Source organism: Microcebus murinus, chromosome 16 (assembly GCF_040939455.1).
Source record: "Microcebus murinus isolate Inina chromosome 16, M.murinus_Inina_mat1.0, whole genome shotgun sequence".
Taxonomy (NCBI): domain Eukaryota; kingdom Metazoa; phylum Chordata; class Mammalia; order Primates; family Cheirogaleidae; genus Microcebus; species Microcebus murinus.
This window is the reverse complement of record NC_134119.1, coordinates 62,372,442-62,398,577: the sequence shown is the minus strand read 5'-3', so window position 1 is coordinate 62,398,577 and position 26,136 is coordinate 62,372,442. Positions and strand designations below refer to the sequence as shown.

The 26,136-nt window shown below is 52.3% G+C and overlaps 3 protein-coding genes and 1 pseudogene across 3 annotated transcripts; 3 read left to right on the top strand and 1 right to left on the bottom strand.

Annotated features, from left to right (window-relative positions):
- Positions 1–10,165: 10,165 nt before the first annotated feature.
- ERICH4 (glutamate rich 4) lies at positions 10,166–11,634 on the bottom strand. Its single transcript, XM_012760755.2, has 2 exons — positions 11,438–11,634; positions 10,166–10,894 (listed from the first exon to the last, which is right to left on the bottom strand). Exons 1-2 carry the CDS (start codon positions 11,609–11,611, stop codon positions 10,667–10,669), a joined length of 402 nt encoding a protein of 133 aa, XP_012616209.2. The 5' UTR covers positions 11,612–11,634; the 3' UTR covers positions 10,166–10,666.
- Positions 11,635–13,031: 1,397 nt separating this feature from the next.
- On the top strand, positions 13,032–20,483 carry DMAC2 (distal membrane arm assembly component 2). Its single transcript, XM_012760753.3, has 6 exons — positions 13,032–13,099; positions 16,717–16,907; positions 18,315–18,395; positions 19,164–19,300; positions 19,412–19,574; positions 20,022–20,483. The coding sequence occupies exons 1-6, from the start codon at positions 13,082–13,084 to the stop codon at positions 20,197–20,199; spliced, it is 768 nt and encodes a 255-aa protein (XP_012616207.2). The 5' UTR covers positions 13,032–13,081; the 3' UTR covers positions 20,200–20,483.
- On the top strand, positions 13,834–16,703 carry LOC105869122 (phosphatidylinositol N-acetylglucosaminyltransferase subunit C-like; annotated as a pseudogene).
- Positions 20,484–23,941: 3,458 nt separating the features above from the next.
- Positions 23,942–25,991, top strand: B3GNT8 (UDP-GlcNAc:betaGal beta-1,3-N-acetylglucosaminyltransferase 8). Its single transcript, XM_012760744.3, has 2 exons — positions 23,942–24,067; positions 24,545–25,991. Exon 2 carries the CDS (start codon positions 24,577–24,579, stop codon positions 25,768–25,770), a length of 1,194 nt encoding a protein of 397 aa, XP_012616198.2. The 5' UTR covers positions 23,942–24,067; positions 24,545–24,576; the 3' UTR covers positions 25,771–25,991.
- The last annotated feature ends 145 nt before the right edge of the window (positions 25,992–26,136 follow it).

The window sequence follows — 26,136 nt, the reverse complement described above, 5'->3', positions numbered from 1 at the left end:
TCCCCATTGCAAGCAGGTGCTGGGGATGTTTGTGTGTAGTGGTGGGGTGGGGGGAGGCTGGTCCCCAGAGCACTGCTGAAGGATAAGAAGGGTAAGAAGGGCAGGTCCCTGTCTGGGGAGGAGGTCAGCCATAGGAGTTCACTCCTCCCTGGGGGAGGCAGCAGTGGCTTGGCAGGGCTGCTTAGGCGGCGGGCAAAGGGGTGCTGCAGTGGTGGATAGTTGCTCCAACTAGGTCCCCGGTGGCAGCCACAGTGCTCTGGGCCTGGGCCCTCGGAATGGTGCTGGCTGCGGTACCCAGGGTGGTTCAAAAGCCAACAGGACCCTGCCATTGCTCCTTCTCTCCAAAGCAAAGTGTCATTGCAGCTCCCGGTATCAGTGCAGACGTGGGGAGGCTGACGGGCCCTCCTGCCACTCAGGTCGCCACGTCCACGGGGGGGCAGTGTGGAGTCCCAGTCTTCTCTTGCTGACCATCTCCCACATGTGGGCACTTCCCCCGAGTAATTCCAGTCCCACCAAGCAGGCCACACTACTCCTGTCTCTTTCGGCTTGGGCGTCCCTCGTCGCTTCTCTGTTGGTTCCCAATGCTCCCTCTACACAAGCCAGGTGCGGTGGCATGTGCTCGCCACACGGCGCCCTCTATCTGAGCACAGGTGCAGGCTGTTCTAGGCCACCCCTGTCTCTCTCTTCTAGGCACACCTGGGCGTCCACCGAGGGCCCACCCAGACCTTCCAGGATGACACCCCCTTCTCCATAGCCTTAATTGCTTCACATCGGCAACCTCTCTGTTCTCATAGACGGGAAGAGCCACAGGTACCTGGGGTTACAGTCACCGAACGGGCATATTTGGGGGTCTCTACTCGGCCTGCCACACGGCCTCGCTCCTGCTGGCCAGAAGCTGCAGTTTCTGCCCGCACAGGAGGGCCCAGTGTGGGGACAGCGTGTCCCAACGTCCTCTCTAAGGCCGTCCCGCCTCAAAGGCCCTCACACACGGGCGCCGGCCTCCTCCGGGCAGGCGCTCCACGCCCCGCGGGGCTCCGGCGGCGTGCGTTGGCGCCCCCTGGCGGACGCACCCATCAGGGCAGGCGAGCACCGGATAGAGTGACAACCTAGATGCGCGTAATCTTCAAAATTTCTAACCGCCATGTTGAAAATGTAAACAGAGAAAAAATAATTTAAATAGTCTATTTTATGGAAAACAGTATATTCAAGGCCGGGCACAGTGGCTCACGCCTGTAATCCTACCGCTCTGGGAAGCTGAGGCGGGTGGATTGCTCGAGGTCAGGAGTTCGAAACCAGCCTGAGCAAGAGCGAGACCCCGTCTCTACTATAAATAGAAAGAAATTAATTGGGCAACTAATACATATAGAAAAAATTAGCCGGGCATGGTGGCGCATGCCCGTAGTCCCAGCTACTCGGGAGGCTGAGGCAGGAGGATTGCTTGAGCTCAGGAGTTTGAGGTTGCTGTGAGCTAGGCTGACGCCACGGCACTCACTCTAGCCTGGGCAACAAAGCGAGATTCTGTCTCAAAACAAAACAAAACAAAACAAAAACAGTATATTCATAAGACATTCATCATGTGACCAATGAAAAAAGTCAGTTATTTTACATTCTTATTTTCATATTAGGCCTTTGAAATTTTATGTGTATTTTACACCTGTAGCACCTGTGAATTCAGACCAGCCACATTTCAAATGCTGGAAGGCCACGCAGGTGAGTGTCGACTGTAATGGAAGTTTGGGTGGGAGAGAGAGGGGGAGACTGATGTGGGGACTCTTGAGAATGAGCCGAGGGGAGGGCCCGGACCAGGGGCAGGTAGTGATGGGCGCGGGGCCTGGCTGCGCACACCCGGCCCTGGTCGGGCTGCAGTGCCCGGTTCTCTGGATGGACAGAGGGTTGGGAGTGGTGACAATCACACACCCCGGGTTCTCCCTCCGAACAGCTTGTTTCCCACGAGCTTTTCCAGCCTCAGCTGCTTTGTAAAACAGTCTGGTAGCACCTTAAACCGTTCAAGATAGAGTTAACCATATGCTACCTCAATTCTAATCCTGGATATATGCCCCAGGGAAATGAAAACCTATCTCTCAAAAAAACTTGTACCTAGCAACGTTATTCGCAATGGCCAAAGAGTGGGAGCAACACAAAGATCCGTCAACTGGCGAATGAAAACAAAACGTGGCATATCTATGCAATGCAATGTTACACAGTCATGGCAATGAATGGAAAACTGTGCATGACACAACATAAATGAACCTTGAAAACCTTATGCGAAGAAGAGGTTGCCAGATACAAAGGGCTCACAGTTTATAATTCCACATATGAAATGGCCAAAATAGGCAAAATAGAAACCATTCTGTCCACAGAGACTGAACGTCCATAAGTTGGAGGGGTGGGAGAATTGATGGGGCGGTGAATGCAAGCTGTGGTAGAGAACTTTCTGGGATTGTGAAAATATTTAACAATTAGTTAGTAGTGATTGGCACAACCTTGTGAATATTCTTGAAGGATTGAAATGGTGCGTTGTATATGAGTGAGCTGCAAGGGTGCATGCCTGATGTTTTCTCCTTAGCAAAGCAGGTAACAGTAAATCAGCAAGTGTGTGGTGTGCAACGTCTATTTGAGAAATGCATTTCCTTTAAAACTTATGTAGGCCGGACGCGGTGGCTCACGCCTGTGATCCTAGCACTCTGGGAGGCCAAGGTGGGTGGATCGCTCAAGGTCAGGAGTTCGAAACCAGCCTGAGCAAGAGTGAGACCCCATCACTACTAAAAATAGAAAGAAATTAGCTGGACAACTAAAAATACATAGAAAAAAAATTAGCTGCTAGAAATAAATTTTTAAAAAGGAGAAAAAAATAAAATAAATTAAAAAAAATTAGCCGGGCATGATGGCGCATGGCTGTAGTCCCAGCTACTCAGGAGGCTGAGGCAGGAGGATTGCTTGAGCCCAGGAGTTTGAGGTTGCTGTGAGCTAGGCTGACGCCACGGCACTCTAGCCAGGGCAACAGACGGGGACTCTGCCTCAAAAAATAAATAAATAAATAAAGCTTATCATGTAGGCGGAGCAGCAACAGACTGCACATGCGTGGGAGCAAGAACAGTATACCATCAACATTTTTCTCTCTAATTCAATATATTGCTTTTATTTTATCTTTTGACACAGGATCTCACTCAGTCATCCAGGATGGAGTGCAGTGATGTAACACAGCTCACTGTGGCATCCAGCCCTTGCGTTCAACTGGTCCTGCCACCTCATCTTGCTGCAGTATCTGGAACTACAGGTGTGCACCAATATGCTCAGCTAATTTTTTTTATTTTTTTGTAGAGACAGGATCTCACTGTGTAGCTCAGCCTGGTTCCAAACTCCTGGTCTGAGGCCGATCTCCTGTCTCCTCCTCTCAAAGTGCTGGGATAAGAGATATGAGCCACTACATCCAGTGCTGTAATCCTAGCACTCTGGGAGGCCGAGGCTGGAGGATCATTTGAGCTCAGGAGTTCAAGACCAGCCTGAGCAAGAGCCAGACCTGGATCTACTAAACATAGAAAGAAATTAGTGGGACAACTAAATATATATATATATATATATATATATATATATATATATACCCAGATCTACTAAAAATAGAAAGAAATTAGCGGGACAACTAAATATGTGTATATATATATATATATATATATATATATATATATATTAGCTGGACATGGTGATGAATGCCTGTAGTCCCAGCTACTCGGGAGGCTGAGGCAGGAGGATCGCTTGAGGCCAGGAGTCTGAGGTTGCTGTGAGCTATCCTGACACCACAGCACTCTAGCACAGGCAACAGAGCAAGACTCTGTCTCAAAAAAAATAAAATAAAATAAAAGCAAGATGCATGCATCTGCTCAAGATGGACATTACTAAACTCAGTGCTCACCGTGGAAACTGCTCCCATTAGCCCCTGTTCCCTGCCCCCACACCCACCCTGCATTTCACACCTTCCCCAAGGACACGATCCCAGAACCTTTTCCAGCAAGACTCTCCTAAGCTTATCCTTCCACCTGCCTTGATCACCAAATGCGCCCAGCTGAAGCCCCTGCATCCATGGTTCCCTATCCATCCTCCATCCCTCCTGCCTCTCCAGCCTCCCGACCTCACCACATTCTCTGATCTCTGTCGCTGTGTGATCCTTCCCATGGCCCGCGTGGGCCTGGACATCTGGTGTTTCCTCTGGAACCCATGTCAGGACATTATCTGTGTCTTTAGGAATCTTATCCGTCCCCCATGTCCCCATCTCACCCTTCACACCAGTGAACGTGGACGAAGGGCACCCTCAGCTTCACTGCACCGGCTCCGTTGCTCTTCCCTTAACAGGTGGGGCGGCCCCACCCAGAGTCCTCAGCCCCACCCCAGAGCCACTGCCCGATAAAAGCCTGTTCCATGGTGACACTCCGTCCTCTAGAAACCCAATCACATGTAACACCCCTAATTCCCACACAAGCTCTAAAATTCCTCCGCCCCAGTCAGTCCGATCCTCCCGGGCCACACCTCACTGGCCACCTCTGCGTCAGCACCCCACCTCGTGGGCAGGTCTTGAGAGGACCCAGACCAGACCCGACGTGAGTAGCCACAAAAGCAACACAACTCAGATGCGAAATTCTGTGTCGCCGTTCTCATATCGTGTATGTGGACTCTCTGTAGGAAACACGTGCTGTCTTTGGGAAGAAAACATCAAAAGCAAGGAGGTGAGGACACAAATGCCTGCCTTGAGGAGGAAGCCAGGGCTAGCTGCTGGGTCTCGTGCCTGGTGTGGCCATTCAGGGATGAGACCGGCCAAGATCTGTGTGTCCACTAGGTGGCGCCCGTCCACACCTCTGCCAGGCGAGGCCATTCAGAGCTGACAGCAGCCAAGATCTGTGTGTCCACTAGGTGGCGCCCGTCCACACCGCTGCCAGGCGAGGCCATTCAGGGCTGACAGCAGCCAAGATCTGTGTGTCCACTAGGTGGCGCCCGTCCACACCGCTGCCTTTTTAGGGACTCTCAGGTTTTACTTACAAGTAATTAGTGCAAGGTTGGTGCTCGGGGCCACTAGGCCCATAAGCTTTTCAGGGTACATCGTTGCCATCGAAAGTAAAGCCTTTTTGCCACAGAAAGGAAATGTCACAGCTCGCAGCAAGTACTACTCCCCAGATATTGGGCAGTGGGGCTTAGTCTGTCAACTACGCAGGTACAGAAGTGTCAATGTGTGGCATCTTCCTATACAAAATCTGTGACAAAACTCTCCTTTTCAGGCCTGTGTATTTGATCCTGGTAAAGTCTTGTCCCCTTGGTCAGACCTCCTTGAGCTCCCTGAGCCCGACTCGAGGCCCCCGCTGCCCCTCCCCACCTCTGACAATTGCACCGTTGACCAGCAGGGCCGCCTGTCACGTTGGAAGGTGGCGAGGAGGCGCTGACAATGGCGGGGGTTGCTGCGTCACATGCTCATTGGCCACCACCAGGTGGCGTGACGTTAGGAACATCACATCCTCCTTGGACAGGAGCACTTCCTCTTGGAGTGACATGCGTTGAGTCACTTTCACTCGTTCCTTCTAGAAAAGGAACCACACTCCAGGAATAGAGTCCTAACGTAACTCGGACTGAAACTAACAGAACCCTGTTATGTTTTCCATGGACTCCCTTATTTCATTCACAAAGATCCAGGCCAGGAAAACTGTCATGGAAAACGTGGCTGATTATCTTGTGGATAAGGTGAAGAAATTCCTAACAGATCAATTCATGGCACATGCAGTGGAACACGCAATGATAACCTTAACCCGATTTCTACATTTCTAATCAAAACGATACTCCAGTATGCACCAAACACGACAGTTTCAGTTGCATACCATAGGTGGGACGTGAAACGTTTCCCACGCAAGGTCACATATTTTCTCAATAAGATGCATTCTCCTTTTTTTTTTTTTTGGTCCGTTTCTTTTGCTGCGACAGTGGGTCCAGTTGTCACCTGTGCTGTATGTATCAAGCTCTGTAAACTTATATCTTGCTCTATATTCCTGTCTTTCTCTCTCCTCAATAAATCTCATTTCTGTGCTTCCAGTAAAACAAAAAAAAAAGAAGAAGAAGAAGAAGATGATGAATCCAAAAGCAACACAAGTGATTGTGGTGTCATTTCTACATACACATCCAGCACGGTCTCAGCACGATCATCTGGAAATCTTAAGAGGCAACGTCACATATTACTATTGAAAAAATGATGCCTCCCTGGAAAATTTAGGGCAATGATTGTGAATGTGTTGCTAATTGTAAATGCTGCACGTATTATGGTAACGTCTGCAGAAGGAAAAAGAGATTCCTGTTTTCTTTCCTGAACTGCCCACGGTCCTGTGACATCATCCACAATCGCCAGGAAAGCTCCATCAGGTCGCCTGCATTGCGTCAGCACCTCCTCCTCCTCCCTGGAAGGGATTCTTGCGGATCTGCACTCTCTCGTTGCCCACCCGTCCCTACATCAGCACGATCCTGGTATCAAGCACTCCTGGACTCTAAGATCTCGATTTGCACACACCCACACTTACGAAATTTTGAAATTAAAGAAATAAAGTGAGATTTAGCTGGACTGAGGTCTCATGTGTGTTTCTGTGCCCACCACCTGCTCGTGCTGGGCTGAGTCTCTGGCCTGTATTTGGGGAGAGGGGGGGTTTCAATGTGGAGACAGGCGTGAGACGGGGGGAGAAGATCAATACTGGTCTGGGGAGCTGAGGGCTGGGAGCCTGCTGGGTGTAGGGAAAGGGGAAGATTCCGAGGGTAAAATCCCAGAGTCTTGTCCTGTGGATGTTTGAGAACCTGCAGCTGAGAAGGGGAAGCTCCAGGGGGGAACGAGGACAGGCCTGGTGCTCTGGGGGCTCCTCCTAAGTGAGGGGAGGAACCCTATGCAGATCAGAGTGGAAATGGCCCTTTGAAGACAGGGGTCAGACAATACAAAGGACTCCCCCCATCAGTCTACTTGGGGTGGGAAGCCTTCAAGGGACAAATTTTGCTGGTGTCACAAAAAAGGCGAAGCTCTGAAACCACAAAGAATTCCCTGGCAGTGTAAAAGCGACCTTGGACGGGCCCTGAATACTTCGACATCTTCCGGGTCCCAGGTGCCGCCCGCCCTCCTCTCTATCAGACTCCGGGGGCTCTGCACTGTCCAGTGTTGTCCACGTGTTGTCCACACTCTGGGCCCCTCGCTCCCTGGACTCCAGGCTCTGGGTATCCCCCCACCCACACTCGCTGTCTCCACTCTTCTGGGCTAGGCGCTCTCCGAGGGCTTCTGGGCCCTGGGGCTCCTCCCTGTCCCCCTCCCATGCTCCTATGTGGCCTCCGCTGGGGTCTAACTAATTTTCATTCACTAACAAATCTCCTGGGAGTCCTCCTACAGGACAGAGAGGGGGGTTTTGCTTTTTCTCAGTGCCCCCACCCATTATTGCGATGCTATAACCACCCCACCCAAAGGCCTCTTTGAGACCATGCTGCTCAAACAGAGATCTCTCCCTGGGCAGAGCTGGACACTGGAGAACACCGGCCGTCCCTCTGCAAACCTCCATGCCCCGTCTCTACTCCCCACCCTTCCCCCAGGCGGGTGGCCAGACCCCTCCTCTGCCCAGACGCCCCCCTGCTCAAACCCCCTCCCTCTCCTGAAAGACTTGCAGCCTCGGCCCCACCTGCCCCCCACCCTATGGCTGACTTCTCTCTCCTCGTACCTGTGACTTCTTCCTTCCGTGGGATTCTCACCTTTCTGGTAACTTCATCCCTTGTGTCACGACCCATGCTGCCCCTTTACTGGGACCCCCTGCACTCACCCTCTGGCTCCTGAAGCCCAGCAGGTTTGAGTCTAGACGTTTGCAGTGAGGACAAGGGAGGGTGGGGCTCAGGCAGAGGAGAGATGGGAGGTTGTATACAAATGACTGTTGCCTCTTTGTCTTTTCCTGCCTGTATCACATTCTTATAGCTGTTGCAGCGAGTGACCACAACGTTGTGGCTGAAAACAACACAAATTGATTTTCTTATGGCTTTGGAGTCAGGGGTCTAAAGTCCAGGTGTTGCAGGGCTGTGTCTGTCCTGGAGGCTTCAGGGAAGGGTCGCAGGTTCCAGGGATAAGACACGTGTATCTTTGGGGGTCACTGTCCAACCAGCGCACCGCCTCCCTCCTGCTCAGCAGAACTTGCAGCTTCTCCCCCCATAGGAGGGCCCAGTGTGGGAACAACGTGTCTCGACGCCCTCTGTAAGGCCCTCCTTCCTCAAAGGGCCTCACACTCGGGTCCCACGTCCGGGCTCGTCCTTCCCTGGTGGCGCTGCAGGGGGTGCGTTGGCGCCACCTGGTGGACACAGCGCATCACAGCAGGTGAGCGCCCGACAGACGTACACCCCAGCCAAGACCCATATGTAATTTTTACATTTTCTAATAGCCATATTGAAAACTTTAAGAAACAGGCGAAAATAATTTCAGTGATATATATTATTTACAAAAATATGTTGAATACGTTATCAATTAAACATGTAATTAACAAAAAAAAAGTAATGAGTTCTTTTGCATTCCTTTTTTTCATACCAAGGCTTTGAAATCCTGCGTGGATTCACTCTTGCAGCAGCTCCTAATGCAGACCAGGCACATGTCAAGCGCTCAAGACCCAGTCAACGGTGAGTGGCTACTGTAGAGGACAGCACGACTCTAGAAGTCTGGGGGGAAGGTGGGGAACGGAGGTGGGGGCTCTGAGAAGGAGCCTGGGGGAGGGGGCCTCGAGGAGGGTGTGGCTGGTGACCAGGGATGGCCTGGCTGTGCGCACCTGACCTCAGTCTGGCCCCGCTGCCAGGTCCTCTGATTTCTGTCTCTTATTGCTTCCTTTATTTTCTTTCCTTAGTATACCCTGTATTTGGACAGCGCCTAGCACATAGCAAGCGCTCAGTAAATATCGTGGAATGGAACGCAAAGCATAGCCCCATGGCAGAGTCCCAGGCCCTGGCCCCCAGCCTCCGACGTCCCTTACCATCCGGCTGTTGTAAGTGTTGATGAGGAAATGGAGACACTGGAACCCTTGCGTGTCGCTGGAAGGAATGTAAAACGATGCAGCCATCGTAGAAAACAGTACAATAGCTCTTCAAAATATTAAACACAAAATTATCACATGGATTCAGCAATTCCACTTCCAGGTATATATACTAAAGAATTGAAAGCCGGGCCTTTAACAGATATTTGCACACATATTTGCACACGTTCATAGCAGCGTTGTTCCCAATGGACAAGAAAAGACAGAAGGAACCCAAGTGTCCCTCGACAGATGAAATGGACACATACAATGTGGAATAGCCACGATACACTGGAATACTATTCAGCCATAAAAAGGGATGCAATACTGACACATACTACAACACAGATGAACCTTCTTTTGTAATTTTTCTTTTTTTATGAATGGGGGTAGCCTCCATTCTACAAAATAGAATGTGAGCTCTCCCCATAGATGAACCGTGTAGACATTACGCTAAGTGAAATGCCGCAGACACAAAAGGACAAATATTACAGAATTCCACCTATATGCGGTCCCTAGAGTAGGCAGTTATATAAAAACAGAAATTCGAATGGTGGTTGCCCAGGGCTTGGGGAGAGGGGAATGGAGTGTTATTGTTTAGCAGGTATAGAGTTTCAGAACTCATGCAAAGAGTTCTTAGTTGGGTGGTGATGGTTACACACCAGTGTGAATGTACTTAATGTCAATGAACCATACACCTAAAAATGGTTAAAATGGTCAATTTTTTTTTTTTGAGACAGAGTCTCGCTTTGTTGCCCAGGCTAGAGTGAGTGCCGTGGCGTCAGCCTAGCTCACAGCAACCTCAAACTCCTGGGCTCGAGTGATCCTTCTGCCTCAGCCTCCCGGGTAGCTGGGACTACAGGCATGCACCACCATGCCCGGCTAATTTTTTATATATATATCAGTTGGCCAATTAATTTCTTTCTATTTATAGTAGAGACGGGGTCTCGCTCTTGCTCAGGCTGGTTTTGAACTCCTGACCTTGAGCAATCCTCCCGCCTCGGCCTCCCAAGAGCTAGGATTACAGGCGTGAGCCACAGCGCCCGGCCTTAAAATGGTCAATTTTATGTTACGTATATTTGACTACAATAAAAAATTACCAAATAACCAGGTGAAATTAATTTTAGTAATATTTTATTTATACCACTCGAAATGTTATTTCAACAAAGAATTAGTCTCAAAAGCTACTGAGATGTTTTTATATTCTTTTTAGCATAGTAAGCCTCTAAAATCTGGTGTGTGTTTAACGATCACAGCACATCTCAATTCAGACTCTTCACGTTTCAATAGCCACGTGCAGCTAGTGGCAACCACACTGGACAGCATCGATCTATAATCTTGTCCGCAAGCATCTCTGTCACATTTGCAAAGACCCACATCTCCTCAGCAATGTGCACAAAGTTCATGTGCAAATGCACCTGCAGCTTCTCTGCAACCTCCCACGTCATCTGCAATCACACCTCCAGCTCACAGCCCAATGCCTACGTCTCGCTGCAGACATCTTCAGAGAAAGCACTTGCTCAAACAGCATGCTTGATTCCGAATCTGATTTGTCCTGCAAATATCCCCGCTCTTTTGCCTACATGTGCATCTTATTTGTGTATCACTCTAAAATCACACTTGGGAGAGCCTCAGATGGTCATCTCAAAGTCAGGGGGGCCTGGGGCTGGGCAGAAGGCCCCCAAGTGTTCTTCCTCCTGCTTCCTCTGGGGTTCTTCATCCTCCTCCTCCTCCTCTTCCTCACAGCTGTCCTCCTCCTCTTCCAGGATGGCAACCAGATCCTCGTGAAGCGCCTTCATCTGCAGCCCCAAGCTGCACAGCTGGCCCAGCAGCTGGACATCTGCTTGGCGCAGCTTGCCCTGCCAGTGGAAAGGGTGTGTCACACGCACGCTACCCCAGAGGGCAAGGGGTGCCTCCAGGGCCCGGGTGAGAGCAGATCCCAGCTCAAATCCCAGCTCGCGACACTTGGGCAGGGTCTTCACTCTGCCCCGGGACCCTTAACTGCCATCCTGCTTCTCAGAGCATCTCTACCTCTGTCTCTGTTGGTCTCCGTCCTTGTGTGTATCTATGTCTTTCCATGTCCCTGTCTCTGTGTTCTGTGTTTCTGTTTCCCCATTTCTCTGTTCCGGGCTTTGGCTGTTGCGGTCACTCTCTTTCTTAGATTCAGCTGAAATCTGTCTCTGTTCCTGCTCTCAGTTTCTGTCTCAGTCTTTCCACCTCTGTCTCTTCCTTTTGGGGTCTCTGTCTCTATTCCTGTCTCTCACTCTGTCTTTGCCTCTATTTATCTCTTGCTGTCACTCAGATTTTGTCTTTCCATCTCTAGCCCTTTCTATTTTTATTCATTCTCATTCATTCTCTTCCCCCCGATCCCCATCTCTTGGGTCTTCAAACCCCTCACTCACCAACTCCTCCCAGATCTGCAGCAGACTCTCCCTGGCACCTCCAGTGTCTGTCCCTGGAGACATGCGGGTTTGGCCAGGGCTCTGCACTGGGGAGACCCCCCTCAGGGCCCGTGGGGGTGGGCCCAGCCAGGGAGGCACCAGTCCAGCCTCCCTCAGCTGCCTCCACAGCTCCATGGGCTCAGAGCAGTGGCTGTCAGGAGCAGGAAGTAGCAAGGTCCGGGGTGGCCCAGTCCCCTGGGGATCTGGCTGGAGGAAGGGAATAAAGGGCAACTGGGAGGGCTGAGGCTGCTGCAGAGGCATCCCAAAGTCCATTCTTCGCAGAGAATCAACTGGCCTCGTGTTTTTGTTTTGTGTCTTTCCTTCTGAAGTCTAACCTTAACTCTGCTCACAAGGATCTAAACACCGCCTCCCTTGCAGAGGTCAAACTCCACCCCTCGATGAGCACTCCACGTTGCTCAGTGTCTGTTGATGCCTGGCCCCATCTGTCCTGCCCCTCCCACCTCTCAGCCTCTCCTCAGCCTCCTCTGACCTGTGGCTTGCCCAAAGCTTGGTCCTTGCCTGTCCTCTCAGCTCAGGCCATCCCAGACCTTCCCCACCAGTGTTGCCTGAGGGGGCGGGAGTGGCTTCCAGGGGCCTCAGTGTCCAGGCTGCCGGCCTATGGCTGACCCACCGATGCTGCCGACCCTGGACTTGCCTGTGGTTATTTCACTGTCAGGGAGAGCCCCGCTGTAGAAAAGGTTGGGCAGCACTGCAGGCCTTCCTCGGCCTTGAACCCCTCTCTCAGGCCCAAGCTGTTAAAATTTCACGAATATGTCACTGGCTCCCAAGTCTCTGACTACAATCCTGACCTCCCTCCTGAGCTCCAGACCTGGACTCAGCAGCCCCATCTGGATGTCGCAGCCAAGGTCAATATGATCAAAATGGAACTCTCAGTTTGGACCTACCCCATTGGAATCATTTCCTAATGCTGCTACAACAAATAACCACACTCCTGCTGGCTTAAATCAACACAGTTATTCTCCCTGACCTGCTGCTCTCCCAGTTTCCCCATCTCCACTATCCTTTTAGTTTTTCAAGCTGTTGACTTAACCTTCAACAAAGATCCAGAATCCGAGCACTTCTCACCATTTCCACCGCTCCATCGCTAATCCTGTCCCGGTCATCTCTTGCCCGGACTATTGCAGTAGCCCCTCTACTGGTCCCCTGCATCTACCCTTGCCCTCTAAGGTACATCCTCCACCTGGCAGAAATGGTCTTTACAAAATGTCAATCAGATTTTGACTCCACCCACTCGACCTTCCCTTGCCTGACCCTGGTTTTATTAATTAAATGACACAGTTTTTCAGCCACCTTATTCCTTATTTTAAGGAGGTAGTAGTGAGAGCTGGAGGAGCAAGGAAGCTCAGGGAGAATGCAATTGCACTCTGAGGAAACAAAGAAACTCTAGAACGAAGGATAACCCATACTCCCAGGGAAAGACTTCAGAGTCCTGTTTTAAAGCCCATGGCGCTCTGAGTAACTCCCAAACCCGAGAAGAGTTAAAAAGTGCGTGCTCCTTTAAGAGGAGAATTAGAAGGCAGAGGGGCGTGGCTACAGAAGAAGGCGTTCGCGACCGGCCCCTGCCGATGACGCAACGCTAGCAATATGGCGGCGCCCAGGACGGTAGGTGACCGGAGCTCCTAGAGTCCCCCAAATTGAAGTTCTGTCTGCAGCCGTTGCCCTTAGGGGCTCTGCGGGCTGCATAGAGAGCAAAGGGCCTTGAGGCAGCAGGAGTTTCTTCTGCTGAGCCCCGCACTGGCAACGTAGACCTGTGATTGCTGAGGGCTGGAAAGGATCCGAGGGGGTCGAGGGCGTTGGAAGAGCTACAGCGGGCGGTAAGGGGCGGGGATTTGGCGTAGAGAATCCTATGGGGATGAGAGTACGTTTTGAAGAGCGGTGCGTTTAGCCAATCAGAGGAAGGGATACGACTGCGCGCACGGGGAGCCAATGAGCAGGTGGGGTTGGGACCTAGAGAAAAAGAGGATTCGGAAGAGATTGGCTGAAAATCTGAGATTGAATCCTAGGGGAGAGGGTAAAATGTAAGGGAGTTTAAGGAATTTTTTTTTTTTTGAGACAGAGTCTCACTCTGTTGCCCGGGTTAGAGTGCCGTGGCGTCAGCCTAGCTCACAGCAACCTCAAATTCCCGGGCTCAAGCAGTCCTCCTGCCTCAGCCTCCCGAGTAGCTGGGACTACAGGCATGCGCCACCAAGCCCGGCTAATTTTTTTTCCTATGTGTTTTTAGTTGTCCAATTAATTTCTTTCTATTTTTAGTAGAGACGGGGTCTTGCTCTTGCTCAGGCTGGTTTCGAACTCCTGACATCCAGTGATCCGCCCGCCTCAGCCTCCCAGAGTGTTAGGATTACAGGCGTTAGCCACCGCGCCCGGCTAGTTTAAGGAATTTTTCTAGAAAACCAAACGTATGATGGAGGTTGGAAGGTGGTCAGTAGGTGAATTTGGTAGTTCTAAGGGAAGGATCTGGGAGAGATTAAGGAGAGAATTTGCAATATTTCTATAAGAGGATTTAAGAAGAATTGGGTAAAATCAAGGAATATAAATTTAGTGAAAATTAAAGAAAGAGGTTTGGAGCTTAAGAATTTTGAAAGAAAGTAAGACTTTGGGCAACCCCCGGCGCCCCAGATGGGGAAAGAGGCGGTGGCTGCTGGCCGCTGGCCGCGCACGCCTAGTACCTCAGGGACAGGAACTTGGCTGTATTGTCCTGTATCAGAGAACAAACTCACCTGGGCCTACCCTGGGTTGCTGCCTTTGAAAACAAGGAAAGGTCGGTAGAATATCAACCACAGCATGGTATTTCCAGAGAGGTCTTATTTCAAAACTTCATAAAGAACGAGAACCACATGAATCTCTGCGAAAGAGATTGAACTGGCCTGAGTTTGAGAGAAGGGATAATGTGTGCCCAACCTATAACTAACACCAAGGAAGTCAAGTGGCAGAAGGTCTTGTATGAGCGACAGCCTTTCCCTGATAACTATGTGGACCAGTGGTTCCTGGAAGAACTCAGGAAAAAAACATCCATGCCCGGAAATACCAGTATTGGGCTGTAGTATTTGAGTCTAGTGTGGTAGTACAGCAGTTGTGCAGTGTCTGTGTTTTTGTGGTTATCTGGTGGTATATGGATGAAGGTCTTCTGGCCTCCCACTGGCTTTTTGGGACTGGCCTGGCTTCTTCACTGATTGGGTATGTTTTGTTTGATCTTGTTGATTGAGGTGAAAGATGGAAGAAGAATGGGCGGACCCGGTGGGTTGATCTGAAGGGTGCTCTAGTGTTCATTACTTTCACTTACGGCTTTTCGCCAGTGCTGAAGACCTTGACAGAATCTGTCAGCACTGACACCATCTATGCCATGTCAGTCCTCATGCTTTTAGGCCACCTCATCTTCTTTAACTATGGTGCCAATGCTGCCATTGTGTCCAGCACACTGTCCTTGAACGTGGCCATATTTGCTTCTGTCTGCCTGGCCTCACGCCTTCCCCGGTCGCTGCATGCCTTCATCATGGTGACCTTTGCCATCCAGATATTTTCCCTGTGGCCCATGTTACAGAAGAAACTGAAGGCATGTACTCCCCGCTGCTATGTGGAGGTCACTCTGCTTTTTGCATTTTCAGCCCTGGGAGGCCTGCTGTCCATTAGTGTTGTGGGAGCCATACTGTTTTCCCTTCTGCTGGTTTCCATCTCAAGTCTCTGTCCTTACTACCTCATTCGCCTGGCAGCTTTTTAAAGAAAACATTCATAGACCTTGGGATAAAGCTGAAATCAAAGAAGACTTGTCCAGATTCCTCAGCTGAGTTAGGAACCTCCATCACATTTTTAAGGCAAACCGATAGACTAGCCTCCTAAGTAGTAAAAAATTTGAAGACAGAGTTCCATTCTGGAAGCAGCATGCTGGTGTGGGTGAGCGAACAGAGATCAAAAGAAAAAAAATAACCAAATGCTTGGGCAGTGAAGGTTCTTATCCTTTCTGTTATTTTGTGGATGAAAAAGCTTTCTGGGGCCCTCTTGAATTATTGCCTCTCATTCATTATTCACAGTAACAAATGATGTAATCTGGTTTCTATTTAAAAAATAACAACACACACACACAAAAATAAAGACTTTGGGCAAAATTATCGAGAGATTTGAGAAAAACAGGAGAATTTTGTTAGAGCAAAGAGAAACTGGGGCAGATTAAGAGGCGACCTTGACATTGAAATTGAACTGGCCCTGCAGCTAGAAAGTCTTGTGTTTAGGCCTGGGCATCTGACTTACTCAGTTATACTTTCAATGATCTTTTGTGCATCTGTAAAAGCAAAACAGAGAAACTCACAATGTAATAAATAGTGCTCTTTCCCACACACACACATACACAAAGTGAAATTAAAGATTTCCTCCCTGTGATCATGCCTTACCATTTTTCTAACCTCCTCTTAGAGGGGCTTGCATTTTTTTTTATTCTTCTCAGTGTAGGGATTGCTCTGAATGTGGTCTTCATGGTAAATTCTCTGCATGGTTTGGACAGAAATTAAGATTATATTTGGGGGAAAGAACTAGGTCATTCAGAAAGACCCTGGGAGAGGGCCAGGCGAGGTGGCTCACGCCTGTAATCCTAGCACTCTGGGAGGCTGAGGCAGGCAGATTGCTCAAGGTCAGGAGTTCGAAACCAGCCTGAGCAAGAGCAAGACCCCGTCTCTACCAAAAATAGAAAGAATTGGACAGCTAAAAATATACAGAAAAAATTAGCCGGGCATGGTGGCGCATGCCTGTAGTCCACTACTCGGGAGGCTGAGGCAGGAGGATCGCTTGAGCCCAGGAGTTTGAGGTTGCTGTGAGTTAGGCTAACGCCATGGCACTCACTCTAGCCTGGGCAAGAGAGTGAGACTCTGTCTCAAAAAAGAAAAAAAGACCCTGGGAGAATAATTCGGTAAAATTAAGGGGTGAATTTGTGGGAAATTAAAAGTGAGATAATGGAGGTTTTAAGAAACCTCCTTAGATTTGGGGGAAAATTTAAGAAAATCAAGAATATTTGTTTATATATAGAAAAGAAAAAAAATTTGGCTAAATCAAGGGAGAATTTAGATTAAGGGGAAGAACTTAAGAAAAACATGGAGAAATTGCTGGTATCCCTAAGAATTTAGAAGTTCTGAAAGGAGAACTTAGAGAAAGTCAGTAAGCAGGGGGGTTGAGGTTTATGGAGCAGGAATCGGGGGATCCAAGCTCAGCTCCTCCTTTCCTCTCCCCCACCCCAGTCCCTGCGCCTGGTGGCAGCCATATGGAGTACCAGGGGCATCCACGGCCGGGGCGGGGCAGCGACTCCAGAGGGCAGTCAGAAGAAGGGAAAGACACTGCTCCAGTTCCTGTCTGACCGCTTCTATGACGTGGAGTTTCTGAGGGAGTACTTCCTCCAAAGGCAGATGTTGAAAGTGCACCAGAAAAATCGGTGAGAACCCCTAGCCTGCAAGACGATGAGGAGACCTACTGCCCGGGCTTCACCGAAGCCCACATACTGCCCTTACCACCTTGGCTTCTAATGCCAGCCTTGCAACTCTTGCACCTTCCTCTCCATCCAGCCCACACCTTCTCAAGAACTCCAGTTCATATAAACGACTTGCTACCCACCAACTCCACTTGGGGTATAGTGAGCATCTCAAACCCTGATTTCTCCCTAAAAAACAATCTGCTCACCGTTAAGCCTTCCCTATCCCAGTAACCAGTACCTCTGCCCACCCAGTTGTTCGAGCCAGATTTTCTGGAGCCATCCCTGATTCCTCTCTCTGCCCTCCATATCCGGTCCATCAATAAAATACTAGAATATCCCAAATTTGACCAGTTCTTACTGCCTTTACTGTTAGTAGCCTGGTCCAAGCCCCTTTGTTTTATGGTTGGATTATTGTAGTAATCTCCTAACTGCTTACCTTTCACCCCATATACTCCATTATTGTCTACAAAGCAGTTAAAGGACTCCTAAGAAAGTAAAATATAACATTGCCACCCTCCTTAAAACCCTTGAGTGGTTTCCAATTGCAACTACAATATAAGCCAGTCTCTAAGGCCTAAAACCTGTCCCCTACTGAGCTTTGAGACCCCTACCAGGAACTCCTCTCACCCTCGTCAGCATAGCATCCTTATTGCTGTTTGCTCAGCCATAATTCCGGCCCGCAAGCCTTTGCACTCTGTTCCTTCTCACCACTCAAATCTCTGATCGAATGCCACCTCATTGCCAGATGTAAGCTGTAATCCCAGCTACTCAGGAGGCTGAAGGGGGAAGATCCCTTGAAGCTAGGAGTTTGAGACCAGCTTGGGCAACATAGCTAGCTCGTCTCTAAAAAAAAAAAAAAAAAAAAATGTAATTAGCCAGGCATGGTGGCATGTGCCTGTAGTCCCCAGCTACAAGCGTGTATGTGTGCGCCTGTAGTCCCCAGGCTGATGCAGGAGGATCCCTTGAGCCCAAGAGTTCCTGACCAGTTCATGTCACCTCCTCCAAGAAGCATTTCTTAACACCCAAACTGAATCAGCCTCTGTGCCATCCCCACCCCTGAGCCAAGCCACTCCCAGTCAGCCCCTTTGCTTTATTTTGTCAGGGAATTGATACTCTCTGCAGTTTGCCATGGCTTCCTGGTTTGTTGTCTGTCTCCCTCTGTAAAATAGCTTGACAAAGGCAGGGATGTTCTCTGCCTTGGTCACCATTGTACCCCCAGTGCCCAGCACTTAATAGGCGCAATAAATATTTGCAGCCTGACTCAGTCTGTCTGTCTGCCTGGTGCTATGGACTCTGACCCTTCAAGCAGTGTTGGGGAGGGAGGTGGCGCTCCCCAGGCCTCACCCTCAGCTGCCATTTTCTCCTCAGATCGTTCACCCACATGGTGGAGCAATACGGCCCGTACATCGTAGGTGCCTGTTTCATCCTGGATCAAGGAGGCATGGTCAAGTATGACAGCTAAGGGGTTACAACGGGGGAGGGGGGAGGTGGCGGGGCATCTCTCACGCCCAGCCTCTGCAGTCAGACAGGCTTCACTGTGAGTCCCCTAGTCTCTGCTACCTGCTGGCTGTGTGGCTTGGGACTTCTTCTTGAGCTTCAGTTTTATCATCTGTGAAATGGGATGGTGATCATATCTAACCTGCAAGGTTTGCTATAAAGACGGAATGGGATTTTGCAATCTAAACATTTGCAACGAGGCCTGGCACAGTATAGGTGCTCAATGTTGATTTTTCTTTCTTTCCCCAAGGAGGGGGGAAGGATCTTCCCTTTCTCCTCCTCCCTTTTTTTATTTTTTTCTTCTTTTTTGAAAAACACAATTCACATAGACTTCATCTACCCCTCATCTTTGTTTTAATTGAAACTTCCATCAGGTTTGAGCACTTCCTCCAGCAGCTTCCTTCGATACAGTGTACAGGTGTGAAAATGTCCCTTAATTTTGTCCATCTACAGGGATTCTTGTGTTCTTGCGTCTACGTTCTTACGTTATTAGTGATCTGTCCCTCCTTCATTCTCCGGGTATGTAACATTGGCAAAACATTCCATCTTTATTGAGACTGCCACAGGATCCAATAAGACCAGACATGAGAACACTTAGTCCAGGGCCTGCTGTGTAGGAAGCATACCAGACACAGCACAGTAACTTTATTAGATGAGGCTGGGGAGAATTCCTGGGAAGAATGGGGTACTCTGCTGACACTCCCTCTTTTCCTTTTCCAGGTTTCAGAACAATGACTGGATCGGGCCAAAAGAGCGAGGCCGTTTCGCTCTTGAGTTCTCAAAGTTCCAGGAGGTATCTGTAGAGGCCGTGGATGCCAGCGGCTGCGCCATCAACTACGAGGGCCTGGACAATCTCTGTGAGTGGGGTGTGGTCAGGTAGGATGGAGATGGGACAGGCCTGTGCATGCTCCCTTCGGTGGTGGCCTCCAGAGGGCTCTTGGTGCCATCCTGCCCTCTCCCCGCTGCAGTGCTCCTGAGGAATCTCCAGTCCTTGTCGCTGCAGCACTGCCCCCACGTGGACGACTGGTGTCTCTCTCGCCTCTACCCACTGGCCAGCTCGTTGCAGGAGCTCTCACTGGCCGGCTGCCCCCACATCTCCGAACGGGGCCTCGCCTGCCTCCACCACCTCCCGTAAGACCTCAGCCCAGGCCGGGCTTGAGCCAGGGCACCTCCTACACCACACACATCAGATGCAGGAGAGAAATTGGGGGTGGGAGGACGGGCGCTGTAGGGCAGTTTCCCGTAGCCTTCCCGCCTCCATCAAAACCTAGAGTGTTCGTGGTGGGTAAGCACAGGGAGCAATTGCAGTGAGTCTCTGGGAGAATGAAATGACTCTGGGGCTGCTTTTTTCTCTTTATTTTGATGAAATCCCATGATATTTACACTGTTGCAGAGCAGTCGGAGCAGGGGTGCCGGTCTGCAGTTAACATGGTGGATTTCATGTGCTTGGATGGCTATAAAGATTTGTTTTTATTTTAGGAAACTAGGGCTGGAATTGGGGCCAATCCCCTCCCCCCCCACACACACACACACACAGATGTCCTTACACTGGCTTCCTGCCCTTCTTGCCCCCTTCAGGAACCTCCGCAAGCTGGACATCTCAGATCTCCCCGCCGTGTCCAACCCAGGCCTCACCCAGATCTTGATGGAGGAGATGCTGCCCAACTGCGAGATTCTGGGGGCCAGCTGGGCCCAGGGCCTGAACGTGGAGCCGGAGGAACAGCCTCAGGACAAAGCTAGCCCTGTCCACGTGTAGCCTTCAGCCCCTCCCAACTCCATGGGGTGTCAGGGTGTGTGGAATGTCTGATCGCCCGCCACACTTCTGGCTTCCAGCTGGGTCCAGCGTGGGAGTGGGGGTGTGGCACTGGCAGATGAGAGGGAAGGAGAGCGTGAGGTAGGGGTACTGATTGCTGGCTGTCCCTGGCTGCAGGTCACAGTTCCTGTCATGCTGTCAGGCAGCCCTTTCCACACACCTCTCCTTCCGCTGCCTCCTCAGGCCTGGGGAGGTGGAGGCTTGGGCTGTAAGTAGCCCCAGGAAGCTGTGCTCATCTTCACGGTTTCCCCACACTCGGCCCACACCTTGTCAAGAGACTCTTCTCAAATCGTCCCATTTGCGTGTGCCGCCGTTGCTTGCAGGGACCCTGGCTGATGCAGGGAGGTGCTACTGGCACTTTACAGGGATGGTTCTTCCCCGTGTGGGACTTTCCTGCTCACTGTAGGAGCTACAGCGTCCTTGGCCCACACTAACTGAATCCCATTGTGTTTCCAGTTATTGGTTCATTGACTTTCGGCTCCAAATTCAACTTTTTTGTCTGCTCTGTGCAATTGGATCTGTCCGGGCCTTTGAAATACACTTTTCCTTTGCTAACGAGCACGCCAGCCTTTGTCAGTAGAGGGCACTCTGGAGACGCTGCAGGAGGAAAGGAATCTCCTTCCTGGTTCCTGTTGCCTGTGCTCTGTCTGGGTGCTGCTCCGTGCCTGTGGCCTCCCCAGCACCCCGCTCCTGCAGTGCCAGATGGTCAGCAGCTGCCCCTGGCATCCTCCACCCCCACTGGGTCCACAGGGGGTACAGTGCCTCCACTGAGGCGCCTTTCTGTGAGCAACTGTCCCCAGCACCCCAGTTGGAGTTCCAGTCAATTAAGAGGCATTTTTGCCAGTAAATCCCTCATTATTCCAATTAAAGTCAATAATTTATATTAAACTTTCCCTGTTCAAGTTACTCTGGTTTTTCTCCTCATTGGACCCAGATGGACACAGAATTACTACCTGGAGTATCCCAGGAGATAGACTCAAAAGATGGGATTCACGGGTAGGTTTGGTTGTGCCTTTGGGCTTGTGCACAGTGCTGAGCTCTTGCTCATGGGAAAGGGGGTTCTAGAAACCCACGGCATGCAGTGGTATCTCAGTCCCGCTGCCATCTGTGGTTGACTGTGGTGAGGGGCCATCTGAAGCATGAGCCCTGGAAGCACCTGTGGCTTCCGTGCTTGACAGCTGAGGCATTAGCGACAGTTCTAAGGACCAGAGTGTTGGGTGGATCGTTTGGGGTCCCCTTGGGTGCTTACAAATAGACAGTGTTAAGCTCGGGTCTGTTAACTGACCTCAAGTCACAGTCTGAGAACCAGAGAGCTTTCATGAGAGCCCCAAAAGCTTTTACATCTCTGGAAGGAGGCTGTCTAGTTGGATGAAGAGTAAACAGGGATTCTTGAACCTCTAAGTCACTCTGAGCCTCCCTTACCAATGTTTGAGGAAACTCCCAGCTTCCTGTGCTTGGAAGCTTTGTGATGACCACACTGGGGTCAGACGCCTTGGAGGCGGGTGTCCATTCTTCTTAAGACTCACCACAAGTGTCCCCTGCTGCCCCTAGACCCAGAAACACCTAGGGTCAATCTCAGCTTGCTCCAGGGGGACAGGTGCCCACTAGGACTCAGGAGGGAGCAGCTTGTACACTAAAAGAATGACAAGACTTTGCAAATACATGTATGGTCAGAAACCTGGGAAATGTGTGCAGAAGCCGATCTTAGGTTCTTAGACCAGTAAGGGTGGACATAACACTAGCTCAGGCCAAATTTACCGGCATGAGTGCACTTAACTAGAGGTTCTAGATTTAATGGGTGACCTTGTGCCACTAGAAGTGGCTCTAATAGCTTACTCAGTTGGCAGACCCAAACTTGGACCCAGTGATGGCTTAGTTACTGAGGCCGAGACCAGAACTGACCTGACATAATATGGATGAGGGGAGGAATCCAAAGGCATAGGGAGATAGAAATGTTGCATTTGGCTGGCGCGTTCACGCCCCAGCTATATCCCCTGGGAAGGCAGCTCTTGCCAGCCAGTCCCTCATCACGCCAATCCCATGTTACAGTTCATCATTCTGTATGTTGAACTTTCCCCTGTTCCAATTGCTGTGTGATTTCTCTCTCCTGATTGGACACGGACTGATGGGCAAAGCAAACAGAACTGTATACTCAGACTTCCCAACCCCCACCCCAGCAAGGTCGATGCTGCCCCTGCTCAAGAACCTCTGTGCCCCTTGGGTGAAGCTAGGTGAGCCAGGAGAGCTGTGGGGGCGCGGGAGGACTCCCAGCCCTGGGGTGAGGTGGGCTTGCAAACTCCCTCAGTGTCCAGGCCCCTGCCCCCAGCCCTGGCTGTCGTTTCCCACTCAGGCTGTTATTCCATTAGTGTTCACTACCTCCGCACCTCCCCCCCACTCTCTTCCTCCAGCTGTTCCCACGGGCTCCATTATTCCAACCTGGGGGAGGAAGTCTGGCTGGACAAATAAAAACTGCCGCTGGCAGACTGGGTTCCTAAAATGATCTGGAGAGTCCCTCCCCACACCAGGGTGGAGTGACAGCCCAGGCTCAGTGGGGGGCCATCAGTCCCACTCCAGGTCCTGGGAGGTCCCCAGACAGCTGATGTAGCCCCAACAGCAGAGGCCTCTGGGGGATAGGGACGTAAACAGTCAGACACCCTCTCCTGTCCCAGGAGGGCCGGATGTGAGTGTTCCCTGTGAGTGTTCCTGGAGTCACAGCGCAGCCTGGGGAGAGGCTGAGCCCCAGGGCGAGGCTGGCTCTGGGGCTGCAGGGAAGGGGAGGGTGGGAGCAGATTCCCACCCTGCTGGGCAGGCAGCCCAGGCTCCAGAGGGGATGGAGGATGTGCTGGCTCAGCTTAGCCCCCGGGGCTCCCTGTCGCCCCACCCCTCACGTTCCCTCGCTCCCCCTCAGCTCCATTGCCCTGTGGCTCGGCTCCCCCTTCAACTTTTTCCGGCATGTTCCTGCTCCCCAGTGCCCTTCTCCACCTTTTCCAGGGGCTGACCCTGTGTTCTGAGTCCCTCTCCCTGCCCTCCACCTGCCTCTCTAAACCTCACCTTCTCCCCAGCACCCCACGGGGCCTCTATCTTTTTCACAGTCTCCATCTTCCTCTCTCTTCCCTAGCTCCCTCCATCTCCTGTCTCACCCGCTCTGCCCCTCCTCTCTGTGCTGCCTGCCTGAGGTCGCCTGGCTGCCTTCCCTCTCCAGGATGTCTCTGTCTCTCCTCCTCTTCACCCCGCACCCGACTCTGGGCAGCGACAACAGACATCCCTATCTCAGGCAGCCGTCCGTCCCCACTCAGCACATTCAGTGCCGCCCCCCACCAACGCCTCCCTGCCAGGCCCAGCGCCAGCCCTTCGGCCTGTGGGGCTCGGCCTCCCCTGGTCACTCTGACACTCCCAGCCTATGCCCGGCCCTGGCCTCACCCTCCCCTGGACTCGCTCCCCAGGCCCTGGCTCTTCCCTCCCAGGCCTCGCAGGTTCCCCTTCTATCTCTGTGGCCTCCGCCTGCACCTTTCCTGCTGTCTCACCAGAAAACCAGCCCTAACATGCCAGAGCCAGAGCCCCATCTCCCAGGTCGGCCTCCTGCCCTCCTCCCTCCTTCCCTCCTGCCTCGGCCCCGCCCCGGCCCCTCCCGGCCCCTGGGGCCCTCCCTGCTCCCGCTACGCTCCCCTCCCCGCCCCTCTGGACAGGCTGGGCTGGGCCGGGCGGGTAGAACTCGCTGCCGCCGCACGGGCAGGAGCAGGACGGAGGGAGCTGAGGGAGGCCCTGACCAGAGGCCCGGCGGCGCTGGAGCTGGTGGGAGTCGGACCCAAAGGTAAAGCGGAGCCAGATCAGGGCTCCCCAACCCCTGGAGTGGGCATGTTGGCGGGAGGCAGACTGGGTTTCTAACAAGGTGGAAGGAACTAAGCCCAGCTAGCTAGGAATAAAGGGATTCTAGTTTCCTAGTGAGAAGGATGAATGAAGGGACAGAGGGAGGAAATAGGAAGGTGCAGGGGTCCTGGTCCCCTAGTCCTTGGGGTGGATCCCTCCTGGGCTTCTCCAAAGGTGGGATGGAATGAGAGTTGAAAGAATGGGCTCTGGAATGGGACTGGAATGGGGGATTCGGAGGTCTAGGGATAGGGAAAGTTGGGTCCTTGGGTAAGACGAGCTTTTTAGGGTCTGGGACTGAGAGAAGCCATCACAAGGGTTGGCAGGGACTGTGGGAGATGTGAGGCTGTTTGCCTGGGGCCCTCTCTGGAGGCCATCCCCACGCCTCAAAGGCCTCCGTGGCTCCCTTGTGGCTCCCTTGTAGCTCCCGTGGCTGCCCAGTCCCCGGGCCAGGTCATGCGCTGCCCCAAGTGCCTTCTCTGCCTGTCAGCACTGCTCACGCTCCTGGGCCTCAAGGTGTACATCGAGTGGACGTCCGAGTCCCGGCTCAGCAAGGCCTACCCTGGACCCCGGGGCACCTTGCCAGGCCCCACGTCGGCCAACCCTGAGCCCACTCTGCCCACCAATCTCTCAGCCCGCCTAGGCCAGACTGGCCCGCTGCCGTTGGCTTACTGGAACCAGCAGCAGTGGCGGCTGGGGACCCTGCCCAGTGGGGACAGCGCTAAGGCAGGGGGCTGCCAGGCTTGGGGGGCCGCTGCCGCTGCTGAGATCCCTGACTTTACCACCTACCCTGAGGACCTCCGCCGCTTCTTGCTGTCAGCAGCCTGCCGGAGCTTCCCACAGTGGCTACCCAGAGCTGGTGGTGGCCAAGTGGCCAGCTGCTCGGATACTGACGTCCCCTACCTGCTGTTGGCTGTCAAGTCAGAACCCGGGCGCTTTGCGGAACGACAGGCCGTGAGGGAGACGTGGGGCAGTCCAGCTCCTGGGATCCGGCTGCTCTTCCTGCTGGGGTCCCCCGTGGGTGAGGCCGGGCCTGACCTAAGCTCACTGGTGGCCTGGGAGAGCCATCGCTATAGTGACCTGCTGCTCTGGGACTTCCTTGACGTCCCCTTCAACCGGACACTCAAAGACCTGCTGCTGCTGGCCTGGGTGGGCCACCACTGCCCTGATGTGACTTTCGTCCTGCAAGTTCAAGATGACGCCTTCGTGCATACCCCGGCCCTGCTGGATCACCTGCAGGCCCTGCCTCCCACCTCGGCCCGGAACCTCTACCTGGGTGAGGTCTTCAGCCAGGCCACACCCCTCCGGAAGCCTGGAGGACCCTTCTATGTGCCTGGGTCCTTCTTCGAAGGTGGCTACCCGGCCTACGCAAGCGGAGGTGGCTATGTCATCTCGGGGCGCCTGGCACCCTGGCTGCTGCAGGCGGCAACCCGAGTGGCGCCCTTCCCCTTCGATGATGTCTACACAGGCCTCTGCTTCCGTGCCCTGGGGCTGGTGCCCCGGGCCCACCCAGGTTTCCTCACGGCCTGGCCGGCAGACCGCACCACGAACCGCTGCGCTGTCCGAGACCTGCTGCTGGTCCGGCCCCTATGCCCCCAGGACAGCATTCGGCTCTGGAAAGAACTGCGGGACCCGCAGCACCAGTGCTGAGCCTCCGTGGGGAGGACGGGACAGGGAGGGCTGACCTGGCCTGGGCCTCTGATACACCTGGGCCCCTTGCTCAGCCCCTTCTCCCAGGCCTTGATGTGAGGGAGGGGGCCTACATCCGGACTGTTTGAGTGACTCCTGGGCCTCCTGACCACGCAGCATGGGGCCACAGACAGTTTTTGTCTACTTTTTGTCTTTTGCAAAACATGCACTCCCCATTCTGAGGCCTGGAGTTGTGTTTGTGTCTGTGGGGCCCCAAGTGGTGCTGCGCAGGCCTCAGCCATGCCCTGACCTGCACACTAATGCCCCCCACACTGGGCAGGGCTGGCTCTGATGGGCCTCATGGTCCCTTTGCTGGGCACCAGGCTT

Coding starts and splice junctions, on each gene's coding strand:
- B3GNT8 (XM_012760744.3), top strand. CDS start 24,577: ATGCGCTGCCCCAAGTGCCTTCTCTGCCTGTCAGCACTGCTCACGCTC.
- DMAC2 (XM_012760753.3), top strand. Junction 18,396..19,163: donor GATCAAGGAGGCATGGTCAA/GTATGACAGCTA, acceptor TTCCTTTTCCAG/GTTTCAGAACAATGACTGGA. Junction 19,575..20,021: donor GCCTGCCTCCACCACCTCCC/GTAAGACCTCAG, acceptor TGCCCCCTTCAG/GAACCTCCGCAAGCTGGACA.
- ERICH4 (XM_012760755.2), bottom strand. CDS start 11,611: ATGGAGCTGTGGAGGCAGCTGAGGGAGGCTGGACTGGTGCCTCCCTGG. Junction 10,895..11,437: donor TGCAGATCTGGGAGGAGTTG/GTGAGTGAGGGG, acceptor TTCCACTGGCAG/GGCAAGCTGCGCCAAGCAGA.